Raw genomic sequence first — 23061 nt, 5'->3', positions numbered from 1 at the left:
GATAGTCCTAAATTATGCCTGACCCCCTATATTAGCATATTCACTGGTCATACTGACCTTAATCTGTTAATCCCCTTGGCCCTATTTGTGGACTACTGTATTGTTTAGATTTGATACTATGGCACATAAAAGCTGGGAGCACCTGAGAATGGATCAAGCGCATTAAGCTACCCCAGAAGGCTGATTATAAAAGTAAAAAAACAGCCTCGTTCATTGATTAGGAATGACTTACTAAGTGGTTAGAACTTCCACCCGCCAGCACTTGGGGTTGTCGTTTTGAATCCCAACCAGCAATACCTGCTTGGAGTTTGTTCTCCCTATGGCTGTGTGGGTTTCCTACAGGTACTCCGGTTTCCTCTCACATTCCAAAGACATGATGGAAGTTAATTGGCTCCTGTCTAAATTGGCCCTAATGTGTGTATGTATGAATGTAAGTTTGGGACTTTCGATTGTAAGCTCCTTGAGGGCAGAGTCTGATGTGAATGTATAATAAATATGTAAAGCGCTCTCTAAATTGACGGAGTTATATAAGTACCTGTAATAAATAAATGACTTGACACTCACATAAGGGATAGTTATGACTCAGCAGTTCCAATACTTTCCACTAACTATAGAAATAATTTTGCGTTTTCCATTACTTGCTACAGTTTTGTGACTGAAGTAGTAGAAAAATTATTGGTGCTAACTGAGTGAACATTGTCTAGGGAAAGATAGTGTTCTGTTTATATTGGACAATGAAATATATGGCACTAATTGATAGGCCTAGACTGGGTATACAACTAGGACAAAGGTGTTGGGCTTTACACAATAGTCCACTAAGATGTTCCAGGGTATCACACCATAATCAGTGTCTCTTTCCATCTATTACGGTACATTGGGCACTACACAGGAATACAACTTCATGTCCAATTTATACAATAAGTTTCAACATGAAGCTTCTCCAGAAACATCTATGGAGGCTACTTGGTGATACACACGGTGCATATTTTATGCAATATTGAATTCTAGTGTAGGACCTCAATGCCAAGTGTCATTTTTTGCAGGACCTTTACCTAATAGACCATGCAAATAAAACCAACAAGATGAAAAATACTTAAGAGCACTCATTAACATGCTGGACTTCACCCAATATTGACTGATCACTGTTGATCAATTTTGTGAATAACAAGGCAGGTATTTTGGAAGCATCTCATCCTACAAAAAGGTGTTGGGATGTCATTGCCTTGTGATGTCACCGACTCCCATAATCAGTGGGATTTTTGTTTCAAATGCTTGGCTGCCAAATCCCAGTCCACCCAGGAAAGAAAATGATTTCTATTTTTAGTGGGTACCAGTGGATTAAACCAGCTAATGGTTTCATGTCCTGTGGATACTTTTAGCTGGCAAATGTGCTAAGACTACTATGATGCAAAGCATGGAAGTTTCCCTCCTTACGTTGTAGTAGTTATTTGTACACAAATGGTTTCTCCACTGTTTAAAGCCATATCCCTTTCATAAGTGAGGCAAGGGATATGATCTTGCCACCAAAGTCCATCTGCAGCATTTTCTCCAGGAAATGTAAGAATTTCAGCTCCTTTGATTCATTAATAGAACTGATAAGGAAAAAGTATCTTTATGTTAACATGTGAGTAAAGGTCTGCTTTAATTTTTTCATAAATCATAGTGACTCCATAACGTATATATTTTAGACTTAAATTAATCTAACCTGCAAATGTACCTCCTATAAATGAATATGGATGAGTATACGTTTGGCTTGTTGATCTGTCTATTATAATAAATTATAAAATAAAATAATGTTACAGAAAAACATTTAACATAGCATTTTGGTTTGAAGCAAGCAAGGGAATCTATCGGGAGGAAGGAAGCCTGACAGTAAATAGAACATATGGAGATCAGTTAGTATAGCCATTGGTTGGCTGTGGCTATACCATACTGAACATATGTAGACATGCATCATGACTCTCTAGCATGCTGGTGTTACCTGAATTATATGAAAATGGGCCTTTATCTGGAAAAAAAATATTAATATGAACGGATGTCAGGTGAAGAAACTTATGATATAAAGTATGTAGCAGGGAGATAACATTAAACTTATCATCTATATGTGACAGAAACACTTTTAAATTATAAAAATGGAAACTCTGATTTTGAAATGTAGGAGTTTACCAGATACGGTAAGTTAATTAGATTTGCAATAATTAATTGGAACGCCCCTGCTACATAGAATTTCAGGAAATAAAAAAATAAAACAGAAATGACAGTATAGAAAGTTCACAATTAAAAAAACATAGACTGAAAAACTTCATGATGCTCTGGCCATGCACTGACCTTCCTACATAGAAAATGTGCAATAAGCATTTGCTTATGTTGTAAATACATAGCAAAGCCAGTGCAGCACCATCTGTTGTTTATGTCAAACAATTATGATCGTGTAGACAAAGATACAGTGTTAATACAGTTAGTACTGAGAGTCTGAGGATAAGCACATACTGGAAGTTCAATGCTAAGTCCATCCAAAAATGACATATAGGGGTAGATACCGGTGAAATTACCCACTGTCTTCATATATCATGCAGGACCCTCAAAAGAGTTTCCTCTTAATATGAATAAGAAGGTATCTGGCTCTTGCTGCTAGATTTTGTTTATTAATCTGTCCAACTTTATAGAATGTGCAAAAGCAGGAGCAAGACACCCTAACTTTGGTTGAAGGAAGGGGAGGAACTGAGGTATGGAAGACTACCACAGGAACCTCCAAGGAGATCAAAGCATTTCAACCAACCAGAATCAGTTTTGGCAGACTTAGCTCTTTGGTGACTCACACTATGATCTGTATCTGGTGGAGGCAATTTGCATTAATGATCATATTTAAGGACTGTTCCATAACGAGAACATGTCTTCTATTGTTTTTCTGTCATCACCTGATGACTGTAGGCACCCACTTATCTTCTGAGCATGTGTTGCAGCTCTATGGAGTACCGAGGCAGTTGCACAAGGAAAAACATTAGGTAAGGCAAATATAATTTACATGATTTGCCCAAATCTTTGTGGAGACAAAAATAATGTGTTTTCAAAGCTGGATTCCTCTGCAGCCAACATAGACCATAGACAAAGCAGCAGGGTTGCCAGAGGTGGAAACAGTAGCCCACCCATTATGTTGCAGTCAGTATAAAACATGACCATGGTAAAAGATTCTAGACAACCCCCTTGCTTGCCAGTGTTATCGGGATGGCTCCTTATTGTTGCTTTCTCTGCAACGCCCCTGGGTTTTTGCTGGTGGAGTTGTACACCTCAAACCAAAGGTTTGTGTTACCCTTCAAGTCATTAGTTCTAGGTCTAATGATGCAAAGTGGGGAAACCATTTTATCCCTTCCACCTCACAACCTCAAGGTGTACTAAATAATCTTGCTAATATGATACTAAGTTTAGGAGGGGAAAAGCACAAGACAGGTTACCTAGAGGGAAGAAGGTAAGGGACATAGGTCAAGGACTTCAACATAAAATATCTATTTTGCAGTGCTCAATTGACAGGTGAACCATGCTCCTATGTGCAAATTAATTTTCTTTGTGCTCTCCCTGCCAGGGTAGTACAGTTATGACCCGTGCTAAGCAAACATGGCCACATTTTGGTTCCAGAGTACTGATATCATTGGTAGTAGAGCTGAATGTACCAGAGTCACTCATGCACAGGACCTTCTCTGAAGCATAATACCTGTTGGGATTTTTTTTTGCGCCCTCCTAGACAGATGCTTGAAAAGATAGCACAAACACCAGATGGTGTGTACTCCAATCCTTATCGTTATTTTTTTTTTATATGACAGGTTCTCTTTCAGGTAAAAAGTGTCCTTACTGTTAAGCCAGGCAGATAACATAGTGTGAGGAACCTATGGATGAAAGTCAGTAAGTGTGCAAATATATGAGAGTTATTTAATAAAGTCATTTTTAATCCGGCCCATAGAATTTGGTTTCTGTTAAGGACACAGACCAAATCAGTTTCAGGTGAACAAACGGTGACTGGGACAGACAGAAAAAAAACGACTCCTTTACTAAATCACCCCTATAATGTGTAGACACGTGGTCCATGCAATACAGAAAACTTGTATTTCACAGCATACAACAGCAAAGCACTGAATGCCAGAATCAAACAGTGCTAAAAACTTAAATAATGTAATTATGGAATGTATGCTGGAAATTAAAACACTTTAAAAAAAAGATGAAAGAATTATAAAACCCAACTTCTACACTGTATGGTATTGAGTTAGTATATGACCTAAATGGACTGTGTTACAGCATAGAATATCTTTGGGCTCTTTACACTTGTATGCTTCTGGAAGAAGCATACGTTTTCCACTGAGATCAATAGAAATGCATCAAAACACACTTTACCATGTGTTACCACACATTGCAATGCACTTTATAATGGAATATCAATGAGCGTCATAACATGTCACATCTGGACAAAAATGGACAAGTATGAATGGGCCCCGATGGTTAGGTAGGTTCACCTTACCATCCAGCACCTACTGTACATGCCTGGGTGACAGCCATCGCTCTCTCCACACTCAGCTAAGCCCTATGGCTGACATCAGCAGGTGACGTCTGTTCATTTTATAAACCCACCAATTTTCACTGCAGTGCTACAGGAGTATGACAGCTCCATTCATCAAAAAGATGAAAAGACTATCAAACATACATTGACACACATGTAAGAACTGGAAAATGAGCCGTGTCTATTTGACTCTCTCAGATGCCCCCAGATGACCATATGAACAGGCCCTAACTCATTACACACATAGAAAAGTGCTGGTAACTGAAGGCTAAAATAAAGTACACAAAGTCTTTGCATTTTGCAGTTATTTTAGTAGTATTTATAATATATAATATAATATATATATAAATTTTATTTTTTGTGTGTACTAATGGGAGTTTTCTCTTATTTATCTGGAGTCAGAATGCATATCTAATAGCATCCCTGTGGGGCTACCAACGTTTTTTCTTAAAGTGTTACTAAACCCATGACCGTGCATTCACTATATCTGGTCTCCCACAGTACAAAGAACATGGAAATGCAATTTTAGTAAATATAGTATAAACTGCCAAATACCTTTTCTCACCAGCAGTATACAGCAGTCTTGTGACTTCTACCAGTCTGCAGCCAAGCACTGGTTAAAGCTTGTAGGAGGAATATTCATTCTCCTCTGACTGTCTTATGAGCCTGCATGACCCCTGACCCTCTGTCTTGACAGTGCTGATTGACCCTTTGCTGATCACATGCGCCTTTCCAAAAAAACTCTCTAGCAATACACACCAAACTGAGCATGTGCAGAGTGCCTCCTAGGGCTCTGCAATATCGTGAGATGGATTTGGGATAGTGGAAGGAGGGGAGGCTAAGACAGGAATAAACAGCCTTTTTTACACAATGCAGAGAATTAACCCCTGAGGTTCCACAGTAAGAATAACAAGCATGCTTTACTGTATATACAGACTGATTTTACTGTTGTGGGTTTAGTAACACTTTAAATTAAGTTTTTTTTTGGGGGGGGGGGGGATTTTTAATAATTATCCAAAATAAATTTGTATAATGTACAAAACATGCCATGGAGAAGATTTACTAAAACTGGTGAACACAGAATCTGATGCGGCTGTTCATAGTAACCAATCAGCTTCCAGGTTTTATTGTCAATGCCCAATCGAACTGAAGTTTTTTTTTTCAAAAACTTTATTTTGCATAACATACAAAATCACAGTTAAGTGAAAACATCATGTATGAAGGCACAATTTACTTCACAGAGATCCGGTCTGCAGGACCAGCCAGAGTCTCAAGACCCAACCTGTAATCCAGTACTTCTGCTTTTGTTCATTTAAAAAAAAAAATTAACTATATAACGTGGGAAAAGATATATAGAGTATATTACTCTAAAACCCCCTTGTATATATCATGTGTTAAGCCTGCACCCTCACACTCAGACGAGGACTATCAACATGAAACAAGAAAAAACCAACGTCCCCGCACCTTTTCACCCTCACTGATCCACATCATCCCCCAATGTCTCCTTTGAGTCAATCCACCTAAACCAGACCTTCCTAAACTTCTTGGGAGCTCCCCTGGCCTTGTACGTCATACCGTAGAGAAGAACGTCCGCATTCACAACTTTCAACCACATCCTTAACGCTAGCTGTTCCCCATAGATCCACCTCCTAGCTATGCCTTTCCGTACTCCAAAATATAGAACCCTAAGGAACAGCTTGGTGTACATTCAACTCCTCTTGGTCAAAATTTCCCAGGAGGCATCTCAAGGGGGAATATATATTAGGGAGATTAAATTTATCCGCTATAAATTCAGTCACCATAGACTACAGATGTTGCACCTTGGCACATTCCCACACCATGTGAATAAACATTTCTTCCACCCCCAGACATTTGTGACAAACAGCAGTCTTTTTTATGCATACAAAACAATCTGACCGGTGTATAATACATCTGACGGAGATACCTAAGCTGAATCATCTTATCCATTGAAGAAAGGACAGAGGTGAGGTAAGTATCCAGGACCTCCTGCCATAACTCCTCTGACAACTCCAGTACAAAGGCCCCATTACCATATAATATCTGGAAATTCGTTTGGTTGGGTCAGGGTCCAAAAGGACCTTTTCCATAGAAGTATTTTGAATCCAAAACCACCCTACTACCAAACTGCACTGCTGCTGCATGATGTAACTGAGCATATCTAAAATGCCAAGTCCTGGGTATCCAAAACCGTTCCCTCAGTTGAGCAAAGCTGCACAGCGTTCCTTCCTGGTATATGTGCTGGAGATACTTAGCCCATACATATCCATCCTCCAGTTTAAAGAAGTCCGTCAACTCTTTATTATAACATAGAGGACTATTAGGTGACATCCATAGGGGGCATCCCTCACCTGTTGGGCACAAAGATGAAATATCTAGATTCTGTGTGCACAGTTTTAATAAATCTCCCCCAATATGCAGATGATTTGTATTGCATTGCATACTACAAATTCCTTAATCCTAGTTAGTTCAAAGTAAAACTGAAACAAACATGGGAATTTTAATATTGATCTGTGTTTATATTACACAGTAATAGGCTGTTTTCACAACCTACGTACATGCATTGGACACGTGTTGTGCATATGTTTGGGGGGTACTTTCATTTATTTTTAATGGGTACCCAATACATCCAGGTAGCAATTATCACACCTGACCCTTTAATGTACCACAATGCACAACCGTGAAAACTCATGCACTGTGATACATTGGGAAGAAATAGTCAGGGGTGTTTTTTGATGTGTTAATGTTCATTGAGGACCCAATAAAAATGAATGGGTGTAGCTACTACAACAGTGTTGATTCTTCAAGAATTGCATCTGATTTCATTCCACAAAATGCAGGGCAAGTTCACTGGCACCTGACCAAACAGATTGTGTCTGTCTAAGAATATAAGCTCTTTTGACAAGAGAGTGATGTGACTGGGTCAGTTTACTTTATACAGTCCGTCCTGCACAATGGGTCATTGCTATAAAATACAGGAAATAGCAATATACAGTAACCACTGTAAACCACACAAAAAATGATGTAGTGTCATACCTTCTAATTCCCTTTACTGTATATAGCAGCCATCACTAAACAGTGAACTGTGGGCTAGATGTGGACCGTCACTATTCCATCCGGGACGCCGCGTTCTGCCATTTAGGAGCCGGTTCTTCACTTCAGCCACTGCTGCCGCCGCTGTTATCCCACCAGAGCGGAGAGAAAGAAGTAGCCACGGGACAATGATAGGCAGAGAACAGGAGACAAAGCAGCTTTGGATGGATGGCGGAAGCTGCCAGTGTTAACTTTTCAAATGTCCCAGCAGGTGATTGGTTGTTAGGATGAAGAGCGGTCATAGCGACCCATCACCTGCTGGGACAGTTAACTCCAGCAGCTCCTGTCCTCCATCCAAAGCTGCTATGTCTCCTGCTGTCTAGAGCTGTCCTGCCTCCTGCTCTCTGCTCTGTGTACCCGAATAAGGTATAAGTGAAGGGACAGAACTGAGGGGGCTACAATGTGAATGGGCAAACAAAATTTGTGGAGGACTGCAATGTGAATAGGGGGCAAAGCTATGGGGGCAAAGCTGAGGAATACTGCACTGTGAATGGGAGGAGCAGAGCTGAGGGGGGCTGCAATGTGAAAGAGTGGAGCAAAGCTGAGGGTGGCAGCAATGTGAATGGGGGGGGGGGTTGCACTGTGAATGGGGGGAGCAGAGCTTAGGGGCTGCAATGTGAATGGGGGGGGGGGGAATAGAGCTGAGGGGGCTGCAATGTGATAGGGGGGACATAGCTGAGGGGGACTGAATTCTGAATGGGGGGAGCAGAGCTGAGGGGGCTGCAGCGTGAATGGGGGGGCAGGTCTTGGGGGGTGTAATGTGAATGGGGGGCAGAGCTGAGGGGGCTGCAATGTGAATAGGGGGCAAGGTTTAGGGGGGCTGTAATAAGAATGGGACAGAGCTGAGGGAGTAGAGCTAAGGGAGGATGCAACGTGAATGGGGGGCACAGCTTAGAGGTGCTGCAATGTGAATGGGGGGCAGAGTTAAGGATATATTGGGGGTAGAGAACATCTCTTTTGTGGGGATGTGAAGGTGGGGGCAGTGGACCCTACTGGGGGGGTCAGTGTGAAGGGTTGACAAGGGACACTACTGTGGGGGGGGGGAGGTGATGTAACGGGGGGGCAGAGGACACCACAGTCAAGGTAAAACTGTGATGTAAAGGGGGACTGAGGAAACTGAAAACAAGGTTGTTATTTAAGAGGAGGGGGCTGTGATGTGAATGATCTGAGTCATCACATAAACAGGCAATTGATTTGGACCTCGGATGGAAGAAAATTTTACAGATCGGGCTCCCTGAATTTTAATTCAATACCCCTGGTATATAGGATGCCTTTTAGAAAGTCACATGACTAGAAAACACCAACTATAAAAAATTGCTACAATACCAAGGGCATATACAGAATGTTCTATTTACTTCACTCCTAATTCAATTATGTGAAAATATAAAAGAAAAACATGACCAATCTGATGGTGAAAGATGAATTATAGAAGTAGGCTTATTTAACAAAGCAGTGCAAAAATTACATGAGAAGTGAAGTTTCTCATAGCAACAACATTCCAGTTTACCATGGTCAGATCACCTAAAGGTTCACGCTGATAGGGATTGGGTTACTGAATTTAGCACATCAATATCTGCTTTAGTGAAGAACCTTTTAAATACTTACCACACTACATGACTGTGGCCTCATAAATAACAATAAAGGATAAAAAATAACCACAGTAACCGGGGACCTGTTTTACTTCCAACACGCATTTGAAATCCAATAACTGGAATCTGGTTACCAGGAACACTTCTAATTTCTCGTTCATTCAATGGGTCGAGCTCTGATTTGCATACACTATTGTAATTTAAAAACTTACTTTGCAATCTTCTGGTCGGGCTTTCCCCATGCATCTGCCTCCGCTGCATAAAGGGAGATGGGTGGGGTAGTGGTAATGACGACACATCATGCGTCTGTAGCTTGTACCAATGTGGCTCATCATCTAAAAGTGCAGTTTCTAATTCTATTAGAATCTGTGGGAAAGAAAAACACAGTTAATGCACACACAGGCATGTGAGATCAGCCAGCAGTTTCCCTCTATGGTTGTTTAGCTTTAAGTCCAAACTTGAACATGCTGGAACAGTGAGGTTGGGGTTGATTTACTAAAGGCAAATGGATTGTACACTTTGCAAAGTGCAGTTGCTCCCTAGCTTGATAAATGAGGCAAGGCTTCACTTTGCAAAGAGTACCGAATCACGTTCAAGGAAGATAAAAGAAAACAGCATTTTTGCTTGCACATGATTGGATGATGGAAGTCAGCAGAATATCTGCTCATTTACTAAGCTCTGGAGCAATTGCACATGCAGAGTGCAACTGCACTTTGCAACGTGCACAGTCTTTTTCCCCTTAGTAAATCAACCCCTCTGTAACACAATCTTAAACTATAAAAAGTAACCGTTTTTTATTTTAAACATTGACATGTTAATAGTATTTTTTTATTTTAAGCTGATCACACTCACTAATAAAGATTCTGTTTTACTAAACTAAAGTAATCTTGAACCTACCGTTTAACTAATGAAAGCAGGGCTAGACTTTTGAGTATGTACTCAAGTAAGGGGTGGCGATTGCAAATCTGAATCATTTGCCTCTTTCCAATATTCACATTCAATAGATTTTTATACATTTTTTATGAAGAGACTTCAATAAAGTTACAGAGATTCACATACTGGAACAATTAACATTTATCTGTCATATGATAAAGAAATATAATGCAAGATGACATGTACAGTTCATCCATTCACAGCACTTGATGACAACGTGAAAGAAGTTTGTTTGAAATCTTTGCAAATTTTTTCAAAGAAAAAAAAAAATGACATGCACATACAATAAGTTTCCACAGCCTTTGCTCAATACTTTGTTAAAGCACCTTTGGCACCAATTACAGCCTCAAGTCTTTTTGTATGATGCTACAAGCTTGGCACACTTATTTTTGGGGAGTTTCTCCCATTCTTCTTTGCAGGACCTCTCTAGCTCCATCAGGTTGGATGGGGAATGTCGTTGTCGAGCCATTTTCAGATCTCTCCAAAGATGTTCAATTGGGTTCAAGTCTGGGCACTGACTGGGCCATTCAAGGACATAGACAGAGTTGTCCCATAGCCACTCCTTTGTTATCTTGGCTGTGTGCTTAGGGTCGTTGTCCTGTGGGAAGATGAATCTTCGCCCCAGTCTGAGGTGCAGAGCGCTCTGGAGCAAGTTTTCATCAAGGATGTCTATGTACATTGCTGCATTCATCTTTCCCTCAATCCTGACTAGTGGTTTATGCTCTGACATGCACTGTTAACTGTAGGACCTTATATAGACAGGTGTGTGCCTTTCCAAATAATGGTTAATCAACTGAATTTGCCACAGGTGGACTCCAATAAAGTTGTAGAAACATTTCAAGGATGATCAGTGGAAACAGGGTGCCCCTGAGTTAAATTTTAAGTGTCATGGCAAAGGCTGTGAATACTTATGTACATGTGATTTTTTAATTTTTTTTTATTTTTAATAAATTTGTAAAGATTTCAAACAAACTTCTGGGATACTGTTTGTAGAATTTTGAGGAAAATAATGAATTTAATCCATCCAGGTTATAACATAACAAAATGTGTAAAAAGTGAAGCTCTGTGAATACTTTCCAGATGCACTATATGTCTTTATCTGTTGACATGCTTGGGAAACCTATGGGGTAGCGAGGGACTGTGCCATAAGCAATACCATAGGTTGTAGGGAAATGCACTGACAGAGGGGAATTTTCCTTCTAAACTAATAGGTATTTATTGGTATTTAAAATAGAAGTGAAAATGGAAGAGTTAAGTTGTGAAGGTGGGGGTCCATAATGGAAATTTTGTAAATAAGAAGACAAGAGCAAAGTTAACGAAGACAGGAAAACTCAGAGGAGTAGAATGAGAGCGAGGAAGAAAGAGAGAGACGGAAACAGGAAGGGTAGAAAGGACACTGGAAGTTCACCTAGGCACCTCTCTAAAACAGAAATCTGATAAGCAAGAAAAGCTTTCATGTGGAAGTGAGCCATGAGCATATTGGATGCATGCGGTGCAGACACTAAGATACTTCTCATGGGGGTTCAGAAGTATACTGGGAAGTTTTATGCAAAGAAATAAAAAATTAGTCAATGCCTTGCCTAACTTCCATAAATCACCTCCTTCTACTTTTTAAGACTTCATAGACATCATTGCTACAGTAATATGAATCCCCTACCCTCTCACATGGCCAGAGTAAGGGTGTGAAATGTAAATGTAAGTTTTAACGTGTGAAAATGAAAGTGGGGGGGAGGCATGGTCCATAATGGAAATTTGGCAAAGAAGAAGATGAGGAGCGAAGTAAATGAAGAAATGAAAAATTGGAGGGGCAGAGAGAGAACGGGGAAGAAAGAAAAGGAAAGAAGGGTGTAAAGGGCACTGGTGGTCCACTAATGCCCCGTACACACGAGAGGGATTAAGTCTGACAGACCTCCAAAGGAGTTCCGCCGGAGTTCCGCCGGAGTTCTGGCGGACTTTTCGACCGAACGGACTTGACCACACACCATCACACCAAACTCCGACGGAGTCGAACGTGATGACGTACGACTGGATTCGACGTAGGAAGTTCATAGACAGTAGCCAATAGCTGCCCTAGCGTCGGTTTTAGTCCGTCGGAGTAGCACACACACAAGCGAATTTTTCGAAGGGGACCGGGTCCGGCGGAGTTCCGTCGGGAAAATTTGAAGCATGCTTCATTTCTAAAGTCCTTCAGACTTTAGCGAAGCTAAAGTCCGTTGCAGCCCACACACGATCGGATAGTCTGACGGACTCAGTCCGTCGGAGTTTGGATGTCGAAAAGTCCGCTCGTGTGTACGGGGCATTAGGCTCCTCTCTAAAATAGAAACCTTATAAGCTTTTAATTGAAAAGGAGCCATGATCATAGTGAATCCATGGGGTGCAGAGAGTAAGACATTTATTATGGGTGTTCATAAGTATAATGGTAAGTTTTACAATAGTAAAAAAAAAAAAAAAAAAAAAGAGTCTATTCTTGCCTAACTTCTGTAAATTGCCTCCTTCTACTTTTTAAGAATTCAGTAGAAAACATTGCTACAGTAATGTGAATTCCCTACCCTCTAGCAAAGCCATAGTGAAGGTGTTACAATTGGACTTCCCAGTAATATGTTCATTTTAAATCATGTAGAATCCATCAGGGAAGTGTGATTCTATTATTTGGCTTTGCAATAACATTAACAGTGGGCATAACAAGACATTTTTCAAAAGCGATATCTCCATGTTGGAATCGAGATTTAAGAAAACAGCATGTCAACTTGCCAACAACCTGGTGTATCAGTTGTCAGTGAAGTTGGCCTTTAAGCCATTTAACTGTCTGGTATGTATGATCCATGATAATATGGCACTTGTATCTCTGCTTCATTTGGCACTGGCAGAAGGCCTTGTCATGTAGGTCATAAAGGCCCACATCAGGTACATCACTCTATGCGTTCGTATAGTAAGACTGCAGTGACTGCGTCTTGCACAGCGGACTTTTGCTCTGCTGTCTGTCAAACGTCAATAAACTGTCTACCATGATGGAAATTTGTAATTCAAATGTTATTTCATTTATTGTTTGAATGACAACTAAAAACCCAGCAACTGGGGCTTGAAAATGACACCAGAGTTTATAGATCTGAAAAAGAAGAAGAGTCATTCATACCATATTCTGCATTCAGATTTTATTCAGCTAGTGAGCAAAAGTGGTGCAGATGTGGAGTCATGGTGCAGTTTCATATACTGACGCATGCAGGCAGGTTGTCAAGTGTTCGGGCACAAATATACATACATGTGATTGTTCAAAACCACAGAAATACTTCAACTACACAATACAAATTACTATAGGGGAAAAAGGTACAAAAAAATAAAAATGATCGAGGACCTAGCTTTAAATACATTGTTTCATGTCAAGTACATGCAGACTAAGCAATGTGTAAGTGTAACACTTCTGGGTATTTATTACCTCTCGTAGGGATCGCAGTAGTCCCTGACTATGCCGTCACCTGTTTGTCTCTTGAGAAAGACAGAGCCCCCTGCCAGAGCATCATCCCAGGTCAGTATTTCCTGGGCTGTGATAGCAACTTAGGGATGATACAATCATGTAAATACTGGGGTCTGCGCAGCTTTGTGCACTGATAGAATTATTCAGAAGATGTTTAGAGGATCATGGGTATCCATCTAAAGTTATCCTATAGGAACTTTTGTCTTCTTCTGGGTGTGAGCCAGAGCAAGGTAAAGGATCTATATGAGGAAGAGGCATGGACAGGTTGCTCAAGCAGATTCAGGCAATCCGTGTTTCTGTCTCACACAAAAAAATTAAAAAGTGATTATGAATTCCCCCTCCACCCCTTCACCTAGGACAAATCTACCTCCCTGCTAAAATCCCCCCTCCCAAGCACAAATCTTTGCCTCCCCAACCCCCCTCCCAGCTCATATCATCTCTTTCCCCAAATCCCCCCAGCACAAATCCCAAACCCCCCTCCTATCACAAATCTTCCCCCAAAAATTTCACAACCCCCCCCCCCCAAAAAGTCCCCTCCTAGCAATAATAGCCTCCAGTCACCCCTACCCCAAAAAAGTTATTCTCCTAGTACGAATCCCCTCCCCCCTCTACAATATCACCTCTTGTAGCACAAGTGCCTTCCCCCATCCACTTTTCCAACACAAATACCCCCAATTCACCTTTCCTAGCACCCCTTCCCTAAAATTCCCCTCCTAGAACAATCCTTACCACCTGTTGTAGACCCATATCCCTCCACCTAACACAAATCCCCCCCACCCCCTCATCTCCTCTTGCCACCCCCGCACCTCACATGATACCACATTGCCCAGGGCAGCTACCCCTTCTGCCCACCCTTTGTCCCGGCCCTGGGGATAACTACAACCTTTGTACGGGCATACACTATAGTAAGCCCATGTGAACAAAGCCTAAAGCCCCATACACACGATCGGATTTTCCGACAACAAAAACCATGGATTTTTTTCTGAAGGATGTTGGCTCAAACTTGTCTTGCATACACACAGTCACACAAATGTTGGCCAACAATTACAAATGTAGTGACGTACAAGACGTACATGATATCTTCATTACAAATGCTAGTTTTACAAGACCGAGCTCTTCTGGCTCGTACTTGATTCCGAGCATGTGTGAACTTTTGTGCGACGGACTTGTGTACACATGATCTGAAAGTCCGACAACAAACATATGTTGGCGGAAATTTTGAGAACCTGCTAGCCAACATTTCTTGGCGGAAAGTCTGCCAACAAATGTTCGATGGAGTATACACGCGGTCGAACATTTCCCATCGGAAAATCCGATCGTGTGTACACGGCATAAAGCCCTATACACACTATCAGATTTTGAAACTCCTAAGGTTTGACCTCATATTATATGGTTTTGGTAAATCTGAAGGAAAAACTCAGCAGAAAAACTGATAGTGTGTATGGGGCTTGTATGAGTGTGCAGATCTCATGACCGGATAAACTAAAATTCAAAGTCATTGGCAGGTATAACAACTCCCATATATGTATTTTATCCGTGTATTTAGCAGTTTGCCTGGAGTTTAGTTCTAAGTCTGTATCTTTACTTAGAGTTTCTTAAGAAAATCAAAGTGCGGAGGTGTTTGTTCCAGCAATCAGGGCTTCAGGAATTTGGATGAAACACTGGTAGCGATCCAAGGCTAAAAATAAACATTTCCAAGTGTGTTTATTATAAGTTAAGAAGGATTTTCTTTGTCATGTGTTGTTTTAAGCTTTAATTTACACCTACATATCAACAGGTGACCCATGAAAGAGCATACCCAACGTATGGGAAACCTGACTGGGAAATGAAAACCATTTTGTTATTTAGAGACAGGAGAACTTTAAATAAAAAAAAAAAAAGGAGAACGATTATCACCACGGCGACATTTGCTCTGAGAATCTAAAAGTTTAGCACAATCTAATTATAGGAGCTTGACATTTAGGCCTGTGCACTAAAATTATAATGAACAATGTGTTAAGATCTGGAAGCAGAGGGCTAAATGAATGGAGACAACTGATACAACAGTATTTCTGCAAAAAAAAAGATAATTTCTTATAAAATGTAATTTGTAAATTTATTATGTAATTTAGGGTAATTGTTTTTCAGTTTTTAGCACACTGGGAAAAGGCTTTTTTTTCCCTGGAAACATATGAAAACTGCTTAGGCTTTTACTAACACACACACTAGGGGGCAGTAGGTAGTAAATTGTTGCTTCCTTCCTTATATTATCCACATTAAGGCCATTATGTACATGGGGCGTTTGTTTTTCTCCTCTCAACGCCAGAACTCTGGGTAAGAGAAAATCTGTTTAAAAAACGCTCCTAAAACCGTGGATTACACACGTGTTTGGAAGCGTTTAAGCGTGTCAAGCATTTAAGTACTAATTGATTCAATTGGCCAGAGTATTAAAGTGTTACTAAACCCACAACAGTAAAATCAGTCTGTACATGCAGCATGCCTGTTATACTCACTGTGGAACCTAAGGGGTTAATCCTCTGCATCCTGTAAAAAAGCTGTTTGATCCCATCTTCTCTGATCCCTCCCCTACTTCCACAGTCCCCAATCTATCTGCTGATAGAACAGAGACTTGGGGACATGCTGTACATGCTCTGTTTGGTGTGTACTGCTAGAGTTTTTTTTTTTCTTAGGAGAGTGCATGTGATCAGCACAGGGCCAATCAGCACTGTCAAGACAGAAGGTCAGGGATCCTGCAGCCTCATAGGACAATCAGGGGAGAATGAAAACTCCTCCTACAAGCTTTAACCACACACTGATAGAAGTTACAAGACTGCGCTAACTGCTGATGAGAAAAGGTATTTAGCAGTTTATATTTACTAAAATAATTGCATTTCCATGTTCTGTGTACTGTGGGAGACCAGATAGAGTGAATGCAGGGTCCTGGGTTTAGTAAAACTTTAATTTACTTTGGCCATTGGAATGTATTAACGTTAAAATGCATCTTGCGTTAAGATTCGTTTCCACGCGTTAAGAGCGCGTCAACCTTAGACATTACCTTAGACATAGGCCCACTTGTCTGGGGGCCAATGACATCATTCAGCCTTACTGTGGAATCCTAGAAAAGCTGTGGATCCCAAATCTTGCAAGAATGCACAGTTTCACCGGTAGTGTACTTTTTTTGTCTTTAACCCAGGGGTGTGGGGGTATGACTACTAAACTCCTGTAGTCCGCTTTAACAATTCTACTACTACCCACGACCATTAGCATAGAATACGAGATAATTCAGCTTCCTAATATCTACTGCACTAATCATTCACCCTGTCCTGTGGCATAAATATCTTCATAGACATACTTTTATTACTATGGCCTTTAATAGGAATAATGTTTTTCTCTAGAAAATGGGAGACAATGCTCTTTGAGTCTCATAGCCCACTGTGCCCCTGTTTGACCAGAACACATATCTATATAATTGTGTCCAAACATACAAATGAGTCATAAATGCAGGGCTTTTTTTTTCTCAGAAAATAGGTACAGGAACTCAACCACAACCACCCAACCCCCCCCCCCCCCAAACCGCATCAAATAGTGGGTGTGGTCAAATTTCGGAAAAACCATATGCAGCATCTTTGGTTCTTCCATACTATTTTGGGTACCTGCCATATTCATTATCACCGTGTTATCTCCTGGGTGCATGCCTCATATAAAGTCCCACTTGTCTCGTCTCTTTTTTTGTGGTCAAATTTCACCACAAACATTGGGAGGGCCTTAAAGGCGAATTAAATACCAGGAGTGCACTACTTGCAAAGTTTGGGGGTGCTTTACGTACATAGTGCCGAGTTCAGTGGCGCGCTACACATAGAGTGCGGAGTTAACCCTTCTTCCACAAATGCTCACCTCTGCATCTCCCATCCACATCTCACTTTCACCACTCTTCAGCTCTGACCTCTGCATGCAACCTCTCCTCCTTCTTAAAAGCTCTACCATCTTTCACATGTCTTATTTTTGTTGCTGTAAGGTGGCACCTCCTCCCTCGCTTGGAGATCATCTAGTGGGAGCGTCAGCATCCACAAAGGACCCCGTACACTTGCATCTCTCTTGATCCCATCCTGCACTCTGCAGATCTGTTGAAGACAAGCTATCACTGGTCAACAAAGAAGCCGGACTTCTGTGTTTACAAGTGATAGTGGTGAGCAAGAATCAGGAGGCCAGAGGTAGTGGAACTGAGTTCCACCAAGTTCCAGCTGAAAAAAAGTAAAGAAAAAAAAAACTGTATGGTCACTGTAACAATGCATACTTTTATGCTTGCACCACTGAAATGCCGTGCTGTTTAAAATCAGTTCATTTAAGGAACAGGCGCATACCTTTGCTAGTTTAGATATAAGTGAAAAGGGAGAAAAAATTGAGAATGTATTGAAATGTAGGGACTTCAAAAAGTAGGTTAATGAACCAACCAGCCAATGCTAAGAAATAAATAAGTCAATAAATAATTCCTTTATAGTTATAGTTTTTTTTTTTTTTTTTTTTTTACACTGCTAGACTGCTACAAGAAAACATGTCTTTTCACTACAGTCTACAAAGATTTCTAAGTGAAATTGGACACATTGAACCCCTCAGCAGTTCCTTATTTACATTTCAGTGCTTCAATTTCTATTACGTTAAGCCTGGTCGGATTGAATAAATAAAAAAACAAAAAAAAAAAAAACAAGAAATGGTACAAGTATAGAACAAAGACAGAATTCCTCTTTCCTCATCAGAACGGTAAAAGAGTTAACTCACCTCTCCTAAGAATTCACTTTCTTCCTCTCGAACTCTGGCTTGATCCCAAAGTGTAATCTCCAACATTCGTTCTCTAAACTCCCTCCGAGGAACTGGAGAGTACATGAATGTTTGATTCCATTTGGGTTCTAATGTCTTCTTCACAGTCTTTGTTCTTCTTTTGTTCTTATCACTGTAATAAAAGAAAAAGAAAATCGGTGTGAATTCAACAACTATTCACATAATGTAATTCAAGACATTAGTTGTATAATGTAATAATATTTATTTATACCTAGTTCAAAGTGAAACCCTCATATTCTTTTCCACCCCAATCATAATTTTTTGAAAAGAAGATGGTACAGAAATTAACAATTAACCTCTGTTCTTCTGTTCCTCTACATCAGCCTTTCTCAACCTTTTCAATGCAGAGGAACCCTTGAAATAACTTTGCGGTTTCAGAGAACACCTGCTAACAATTACCATATATACAGCTCATGATATATTAGTGTGATGGTCAGTGAGAAGAATTCTCCTTACACTTGTGGTCACTGAGAAGAAATACCCTTTTATAGATAGCTAAAAAGATTAATAGTGTCAGTTGGAACTCATCTGAGAGGCAGAAATTGGTCATTGCTCAAGGAACACCTAGCAATCTCCAGAGGAACCCTAGCTGAGAAACCCTGCTCTATATGCTAGATATTACACATTGGGACACCATTGTACCAGATTTCATATGTAAAATTATAAAGTAGGTGAACCATGCTGTCTCTTTAAATTGTGTATAGCAGGCGGCACAGCAAAAGATCAGTTTGCAAAGTAAAAAAACGATATACATAAAAAAAGTGCAGTGCTTATATGATACTTGTGGACCAAACCACAATAAGCCCTTGTACACACGGTCGGAGATTCTGACGGAATGTGTCCGATCGGACCATTTTGTCGGATATTCCGAATGTGTGTGGTCTACATCGGACTGTTTCCGTCGGAGTATCCGACAGACCAAGTTTTCCAACTTGTTGGTAAAATTTTCCGACAAAATGCTCCGATCGGACATACTCCGATCATGTGTAGAGAATTCCGATCGGACAAAGTGCCACGCATGCTCAGATCAAATTCCTACACCAAAGCTATTGGCTAATAGCGTGAACGTAGTCCCGTCCTAACGAAATAACGTAACTACGTCGGATTTTCCGACAACTTTGTCCGACCGTGTGTATGCAACAGTTTCGGACAAAATCCGTCGGACAAAATCCGACGTATTTGGTTGTCGGAATCTCCGACCGTGTGTACAAGGACTAAGATATAGAAAGATGCTCAATACAACAACCTCCTATGTGTGAAAAACATATATATGTATACAAAAGTGTCTGTGCTCTATATCTGAAAAATCAGACAGTACTCGTGTAGTTTGTTTAAAACATCAGGAGATAACTGACATTCAGTTATAAAAACCATCATATGAAGCAAAATAATAAACTAATATAGAGTCATATAAATGAGTAATGAAAGTCCATCAACATAAGTGCATAGTGATATGGTGACTTGAAATATATGCTTTGTCCAGACACAATTTGCTAGTAGATGATCCACCACCAATAAGTACAAGGCTTACCGGAAAAGTTGAACCCAAATAGGCATACGCCTAAGGAGTTAGTAAAGCTTTTTGTGTAATACACCCCAGGGGAACCATCATCGGCACACACAGAATCAAATTGGGGATGTAGACTCCTATGGCCCTTCACAGCACTGCTTCCAGTGGGTACCCAGGTCTCTCCCAAATGTTGTATTTATAAGAAGAAGAAGAAATAGGCCACATTGTGTGATTCCATTTCAATGAGAAGGGTATTTATTGTATAAAAAAGGGAACATAGAAGATAGAAAAGTGCTTGTAATAAAAGATCATGACGCAGTGGCATCAGCAGAGCCCGTCCCAACGTGTTTCGTCTAATAAGACATCATCTTGACAAGCACCCCAGATGATGTCTTGTTGCTGATACCACTGCATCATGATCTTTTATTACAAGTGTTTTTTTTATCTTCACAAATGTGAGTGTTCCCTTTTTTATACAATAAATATCCTTCTCATTGAAATGGAATCACACTATGTGGCCTATTTTTTCTTCTTCTTCTTATAAAATACAACATTTGGGAGAGACCTTCTGATTCATCCTCTGGCCATTACCCCTTTTGGTGGGTACCCAATGGAAGCAGTGTTGTGGAGGACCAATAGGAGTCTACATCCCCAATTTGATGCTGTGTGTGCCGATGATGGTTCCCCTGGGTGTATTACACCACAAGCTTTACTGACTCGTTAGGCGTATACCTATTTGGGTTCAACTTTTCCATTAAGCCTTGTACTTATTGGTGGTAGATCGTCTACTAGAAAATTGTGCCTGCACAAAGCATATATTTCAAGTCACCATGTCACTATGCACTTATGTTGATGGACTTTAAATAATCACTTATGACTCTATATTCATTTAATATTTTGCGTCATATGATGTTTTTTTTTTTATAATTGAATGTCAGTTATCTCATGATTATTAAACAAACTACATGAGTACTGTCTTATTTTTAAGATATAGAGCACAGATACTTTTGTCTACATATATGTTTTTCACACATAGGAAGGAGGTCATCGTTCTATATCTTATTGTTGTTTTTTCCACAGGTATCATATTAGCACTGCACTTTTTTATGTATATAGTTGTTTTTTTATGTATACCAGATTTCATAGCCTGCACCACAGATTTCTAAATATTTAAATTTCTATAACATTTTGTGCATCAGGTGCTGCCCATTTTCATCTTTAAGATGGCTCTTTCTCTGCATGGTGTATGTTATATTCTCAATAGAGCAGTTGTCTGTCTTTTGATTATGGTTGCCAATAACATAGTTACACACAGTGTGATTCTTTTAAAGGGGGGAGGGAGGGGGGAATAATTATTTTCTATACCCATTTTGTTGCTTTGCAGCCTAAAATGAAGACAGACATTTTTTGATTTATTATCAACTTAACTTATAGCATCCAAGTGAAAGATATAACACCAACATGTCAGAAAAAATAACAAAAATTCATAAACAGAATCACTGAGTTGGAAAAAGGATCACCCCTTATGTCAGTATATTGTTGGACCACATTTTGCTTTAATTACAGCCATTAGCCTGTTGAAATATGTCCCTACTAACTTTGCACATCTAGATTTTGCAATATTTGCCCATTCTTCTTTGCAGAACTGCTCAAGTTCAGTTAAAAATTTAATGGTGACCATTTGTGGATTGCAGTCTTCAAGTCATTCCACAGATTTTCAATGGGGTTTAAGTCTGGGCTCTGACTGGGCCATGCAAAGACATTCACCTTTTTCTCCTTCAACCACTGTGTGGTCATTTGTTCTGTGTGATTTGGGTCAACCTTGGGAAGGTAAACCTTCTTCCCATTGACTACTTTCTGGCAGAGGGCAGCATATTTTCCTCAAGAATTAGATGGTATTTACCCCATCCATTTTTCTTATATACTGACAAGTGTTCCAGTCCCTGCTGCAGAGAAACATCCCCAAAACAGGATATTACCACCTTCATGCTTTACTGTAGAAATGGTGTTATTTGGATGGTGAGCTGGATTGGATTTCGGCCAGTCATAGTGTTTGGTGTTGAGGCCAAATAATAAAATTTTAGTCTAATCTGACCACCTTAAACATTTTTGAGGCCACATGGAAAAAAAGGTGTTATGGTCAGATGAGACTAAAATTTTATTATTTGGCCTCAACACCAAATGATATGCCTGGCAGAAATCCAATTCAGTTATATACAATGACTTGAAGACTGCAATTCGCAAACAGTCACCATCAAATTTAACTGATCTTGAGCAGTTCTGCAAAGAACAGTGGGCAAATATTGCAAAGTCTAGATGTACAAAGTTAGTAGAGACATATCCCAACATTTCCAACAGACTAAAGGCTGGAATAAAGCAAAAGGTGGTTCAACAAAATACTGACATATACTGACATTTTGGTATTGTACAAGAATAATTTTCACGTTTGTCCCTTTGGATATTTTCGCATTAACTGTTGTGATCAGCTCTTGAAAGCTGCGTACTAACGATTCGATTGCTCAGAAAGCAGTATTTTACCTCCAATTTTCTGATTGCGTGTTCTATGCATTAGAGTGCAACCCTAATTACTGCCATCTAACCCACACTGGGAGAAAAAAAGAGACCCGGGTCAAACCTCCCTAGAAAAATGTAAATGACCCTCAAAACAAAATTAATTTTATTTGAACCCAGGCAACATAGAAACTGCAGCTGTGCTGAAGGAAGGCTTTTGAGAGTACAGAGAAAACTTGAATCTTCCAGTAATATGGTAGGCAGTGACTCAGGTAAGGTAGAGACCAATTAGCTGAATTGGGAGTACCTGGAGAAAACCACACAAACACTGGGGTTACATACAAATTATGGAGAACACATCTTAGAACAAGCTCCCAGATGGCAAGGATAACTTGCCACAAATTTGTGGCAATGTTGAATTGTAACTTGCTGCACATTTTTACTGTCAAGTTATACACTTGCAGAGCACTTGAACCCCAAGTTCTAGTTGACACTTTTCCAATTTGTTGCAACTGTGCATGGCAAGTCTCTAGCAAGAGCAAAGTTGCAGTGGGGAGTCTGCAGCAAGAGCCCC

At 40.1% G+C, this 23061-nt stretch overlaps 1 protein-coding gene across 9 annotated transcripts in view; it reads right to left on the bottom strand.

Moving 5' to 3' along the window:
• Nucleotides 1-23061, bottom strand: part of RIMS2 (regulating synaptic membrane exocytosis 2) — a 982185-nt gene that overhangs the window by 304639 nt on the left and 654485 nt on the right. For 8 of the 9 annotated variants that reach the window (XM_077493148.1, XM_077493153.1, XM_077493147.1 and 5 more), the window contains 2 exons: nt 18407-18578; nt 9459-9612 (listed from right to left, as the gene is read on the bottom strand). In XM_077493148.1, the coding sequence (XP_077349274.1) occupies nt 9459-9612; nt 18407-18578 (326 nt within the window). Of the gene's footprint in view, nt 1-1981; nt 2009-9458; nt 9613-18406; nt 18579-23061 lie in introns of all 9 variants that reach the window. The other variant, XM_077493146.1, reaches the window with a different exon arrangement.

Source organism: Lithobates pipiens, unplaced genomic scaffold (assembly GCF_037356315.1).
Source record: "Lithobates pipiens isolate NorthernLeopardFrog02 unplaced genomic scaffold, aLitPip1_a1.2 Scaffold_19, whole genome shotgun sequence".
Lineage (NCBI taxonomy): Eukaryota > Metazoa > Chordata > Amphibia > Anura > Ranidae > Lithobates > Lithobates pipiens.
This window is presented reverse-complemented; position numbering and strand designations above follow the sequence as displayed.